This window comes from Microtus ochrogaster, linkage group LG2 (assembly GCF_000317375.1).
Source record: "Microtus ochrogaster isolate Prairie Vole_2 linkage group LG2, MicOch1.0, whole genome shotgun sequence".
NCBI classification, from domain to species: domain Eukaryota; kingdom Metazoa; phylum Chordata; class Mammalia; order Rodentia; family Cricetidae; genus Microtus; species Microtus ochrogaster.
In genome coordinates, this window is record NC_022028.1 from 51,590,118 (window position 1) to 51,595,171 (window position 5,054).

The 5,054-nt window shown below is 48.1% G+C and overlaps 1 protein-coding gene across 3 annotated transcripts in view; it reads right to left on the bottom strand.

Annotated features, from left to right (window-relative positions):
- Mapk14 (mitogen-activated protein kinase 14) overlaps positions 1-5,054 on the bottom strand; it is a 60,922-nt gene that overhangs the window by 4,893 nt on the left and 50,975 nt on the right. The window contains exons 9-10 of one of the 3 annotated variants that reach the window (XM_005360345.3): positions 3,820-3,899; positions 2,708-2,786 (exon numbers count right to left, since the gene is read on the bottom strand). The exons of 1 other annotated variant lie outside the window; for it this stretch is intronic. In XM_005360345.3, the coding sequence (XP_005360402.1) occupies positions 2,708-2,786; positions 3,820-3,899 (159 nt within the window). The remainder of the gene's footprint in view (positions 1-2,707; positions 2,787-3,819; positions 3,900-5,054) is intronic. One more of the 3 variants, XM_005360344.2, reaches the window with a different exon arrangement.

The window sequence follows — 5,054 nt, forward strand, 5'->3', positions numbered from 1 at the left end:
CACACACACACAGGTTTCCACTACTTCTCTGTGCTGATGTACCCACCCTCCCATTTTCCAATTCTTTAGATATATTAAAAAAAAAAAAGGTCTAAATCTCTGGTCAGAATGAAGTCAGGCACACTGGGCACAAACACGTCACAGGCCATGGTGCTCTGAACTGGTGGGGCACGACAGCCACTTGCTCCACTGCCAGCGGAGCGAAAGGTGACGGCATCTTGACGGCGTTTCCTTCTCTCCCCACGTGAGTCATCTGGGAATATTTTGGCTCCTGGTGAGTATCAGTCACTTTCGATAATGGTTTCAGCATTACTGATCTTTTTCTCCCCAGTGTCATGGCCTCATTAGAGGATGAGGTTTCTTCACAGCGGAGGGCTGTGGGTGCCAAGGAGGAGGAAAGCTCCCTGAAGACAGGATGTCCTCTCATATCCTCCACTATCACAGTAATCGAGCGTCTTGCAGCCAGAACTCCAGAGTCATCCACAGGAAATACAGGCTTTGAGGGTGCAGAGGAGACAGGAAATATGCAGATGCTCAGATTCGTGAGCCTATACTTTAGAGAGGGGCTGGGATGTAGCCTGTAGAGTGCTTGCCAAGTGTGCACAAGGTTTTTGATTCCAAACCAGCAGTGCATACACAGAGTATGGTGGTGCACACTGGAATCCCAGCACTTGGGAGAGGAAGCAGAGGACCAGAAAACAGGCCACATGACACTGTCTTCAACAATACTGAAGCACCAGGAGAACTGCCTAGATATTCTTCTCATGGTCTTCCACAAGTCTGTTGATTTTATACCAAACACAAATGTGTGGGTGCCTGCCACACTATGGTAAAAAGTTACACATCCTCAGGACCAATGCACTTAGATGAGAACAAGGTCAGAAGAAAGAAAAAGACTTCTCAGGGATCGTGGCAGACAATGAAGTTCTCAGTTATGCTTTGTTCAGGAACAGCAGTGATGCGAAGCCAGTGTCTGACCACAGGGCAGCTAATACATCACTGGTATGCGGCCAGCTAGCATGTTGGAGACGTTAGTGATCGGTCACAGCGTGTTCCCCCTGACATCAACACTTGGCAATGGGCTATGAGGCACGTTTGGATACGAGCAGGCTGTGCTGAGCACCAGATTTCACTCCCCAGAAGTCTGGACTGACTCCTGGTAGCTAGTTCTTTTCAGTGTTTAAGTGGGGACACCTATCAGGATGTGTGTGACTTTAATCACAGGCAGAAGAAATCCTTTTGAGGCAGACAAGAGGGAGTCAAACAGGCACTGATGCATCTGAAATGTGGGGTGCTAGGGTGGACTCATTTTCCATCCCTAACATTCCAGAGACCTTACAAATCACAGACCTCTACTTGGATGCTGCTGCTAAAGCATGTCACGGAGGACCAATGAGAACATGTCACGGAGGACCAATGAGAACACGTCACGGAAGAACAAGGAGAACACGTCACGGAAGAGCAATGAGAACACGTCACGGAAGAACAATGAGAACACGTCACGGAAGAACAATGAGAACATGTCACGGAGGCTGCAAAGCCAACCCAACCCCTCCGCACCCTGCACACCCAAGGCCTGACTGATGTAGCTTAGCTGGACTCACTCCTCCAAGAGTGTGGGCACCTCTCCTGGCACAGAGAGCTCACAGTCCACTGCACCGTGGCTATGGATGGCATTCCTGTATGGGAAACAGCTTCTGAACCCACTGCCCTGGTCCCCAGCTCTCCGGAGGCAACAGCTGACTCTGGTCCACTCTGGTGCAAGGCTTCTGGAGGCCTCAGAAAGTAACATGCAGCGCAAGTGGTGAGCTTTAAAAGCAGCCTGCAGCAACATCAGCAGGAATGTGAGGAGGCCAAGGACACCAGCTGCCACACCCACTCACTCCCTTCCCACTGCAGCGAGTCTGTGGTCTGGCCTTCTGTGTCTACTACTGCCCACTACAATGTCCCAGAGTAAGAAACTAGCACCTGAGCAGCTGCTGGAATCAGCTGAAGTACAGAATAGCCCCATCTTTAAGGAATAGTAACTGGAGTTTTGGCTAAGGCATATCTTTTTTTTAAAAAAAGATTTATTTATTTTTATTTTATATGCACTTATGTCTGTGTGAGGGTGCCAGATCACTTGGAACAGGAGTACAGACAGTTGTGCGCTATCATGTGGGTGCTGGGAATTGAACCCAGGTCCTCTATAAGAGCAGCCAGTGCTCTTAAATGCTGACCTATCTCTCCAACCCCTGGGAAGACACATTCTTAGCTACCATTGTCACTTCCGTTTGCCAGGAGATCCTAGAGGTGATGGGGGGCAGGAAGGAATTGAGCTGAAGTCTGAGATGGCAAATTAACTCTGCAAAGGCAGCTGGTTAGGTACCAGAAGGGCAGAGAGAAGAGGAAAGAGTTTGTGAGAGTGGAGGGCAACAGGATGCTGGGCACTAAGCATGGCCCTGTCTCTGCATTCTGCCCTCAGCTGGGCCCCATCTGCCACCAGCAGCTGTGAGGATCAATGTCTGCTTCTAGTCTCCTGCCTTCTTCCCACAGCTTTCCAGTGTCTGCTACACGCATCCCTTCTCCCTCCATATTCGGTGACCCACTGTATGATTCTTCTTTAAATGCGACAGCATAAGCAGACAGTAATAGCCATATTCATTAAGATCCAAAAGACACTTACAGAACAAAATTTCAAGTCCCCAAATGAACGAGATCAACTTACCCAGGGGGTTGGCGCCAATAAACACATTTGCGAAGTTCATCTTCGGCATCTGGGCCAGGGACTGAATGTAGTTTCTTGCCTGTAAAAACATGGACTCTCAGAATGACTGTGTTCACTACTGTTATTGCTCTCGGAGTGTCAGCAGCCCAGTGCGGATCACTGTCTCAGCGGTTCTTCTAGCCCCTCAGCTCCTCGATTTGAGACCACTGACTGTATTCTTGCTGTCCACCAGAATTGTTCTGTTTCACAGGGATGAGACTGCTAACCAATCAACTACCCTTCATTAGTTCTCTCATCACAGATAGGGTCAGAAGTTTGACGAGAACCGAGACTTCTAAGAAGTGGTCTTTTCCCGGATTGTCTTCCTAGTCAGCTACATCTGGAAGAGGAGCTGGTACGGCAGCAGAGACTTACACTAACCTGCAGTCAGGAACAGACACATGGCTGTCATCCCTGCCTACATAGCCATGCAGACTGGAAGAAGGAACTGAAGAGAGAGGTAGAGACCCATCTCCCCCAGAGAAGCCGTCCTTCAGTGCAGACAAGGAGAGTGTTCAGACAGGGCTGAAATGCCAACAGTGCTGCCATGATGGTTTGTTTGTTTGCTAACCTGGTTCCCCAAAATACCAAGGGCCTGTGAGAAGTACCCCAGTCACCTCTGACTACAAACTGGAGATAGGGTAATGATTATGAACTGGTCAAGAACCGGATTCTACCTGAGTGCTCATATTTAATATGGACCACTTGTGTCTTTAAAAAAACACAGCAATCCATTAGCAGAAGGTGTTTCGCACCTGTGATGAAGCTGTAGCACATACTAACTACTCACACCAACGAAGACACACGGGGCCTCAAGCACAAGATTCAGAAAACCAAACACCAATGAACATTACTTTGTACTTACAAGCCTACACTATCTCACTGCCTCAGTCTGTATGACATTTCATCCCAAATGCCAGTACCCTGGCAGCACACAGCCAGTCACTGCCACAGCAGTCCTCGGGGCACACGCAAGCATTTGGTGACATCAGGAACTGCTGGTTAGACACAGACATTACAACGAGAAGGTGGCCTCTGAGTTAGACCTCCCTGAATGTGCTGTTTGTTCTCACCTCATGGCTTGGCATCCTGTTAATGAGATAAGCAGGGGGTGTCCCCGTCAGACGCATTATCTGCTGAAGCTGGTTAATATCTTAGACGCCTAGTCAAGGGTATTGTTAAACACACAGTTCAAAAATCAATTCTAGCTGTGTTTTTGTTTTTAAAGTCTAAAAGCCATCCCCAAAGAAATCAGCTCTCAGCTCTATTTCCCACCTTCCCCAGCTCAGTCTAAGGTATGTGCTAAAACATTTTTTTTTTTTTTTTTTTTGAGAATGGCAGGCACTATTAGGCACCTAGCCAGTGAGTGGCCATGCAGACACGAAAACTAGCTTTTCCCTAAGTGTCAACTTTACTTCAAATAGTTCAAGTTTCCTGGAAACAGAAAGCTCTTTGATTCAGGATGTTAGCCAGAGAACTGTTTTGAAGTACCAACAGTCAAAACCTGTTTGCCACAATGGCAAAGATGGAATATGGGGACAATGGTGACTAAACTTGGGAAAACTGAAAGATCTCCTAGACCCACCCGAGGAAGAGGCTGAGTGCTGGGGACACAGGTTCTCTAGGAGTCACACCCCAAGTTGAGACAGGAGAGTGGGTGTTGAGCTATGCCAAGTCTCAAAGAAACCGGCAATGTTACATTTAAGATGCATGCCACAGCTGGGCAGTGGTGGTGCAGGCCTCTAATCCCAGCACTCGGGAGGCAGAGGCAGGTGGATCTCTGTGAGTCTGAGGCCAGCTGGTCTACAGAGTGAGTTCTAGGACAGCCAGGGCTACACAGAGAAACCCTGTCTCAAAAAAATGAACAAAACAAACCCAACAACATGCCACAAACACATAGGCAAAGAAGGGTACATTACGAAGCTGATGGCAAAAGCAAAACAGAAGGCACAGGCTGGTACCAGCACGCCACAACAATTATGCCATACCTACAGCGGGTGAACACATTAGCGTCAAGGAACAGAATGTTCAAAGCGCCATGTTTATCTGACGGGGAAAGCTTTACTCACTGCACTTCTACCGTGTTTGTGTGTGGCGGTAAGTGCACGTCACACACACCACTCATGCGTGCAGGTCAGGGGCCTCTAGATTGTAGGAGTCAATTCTCTTCTCCCAGCGTGCGGGTCCTAAGAATCAGTTTACCAGCTATAAGTTACAGCTCCTAAAATCTAAGAGCCCACTGCCAGTGTATCACACACTCCCTCTCAAAGCAGAAGTGATGACGGCATTTAAATCTTTTTTTTTTTTT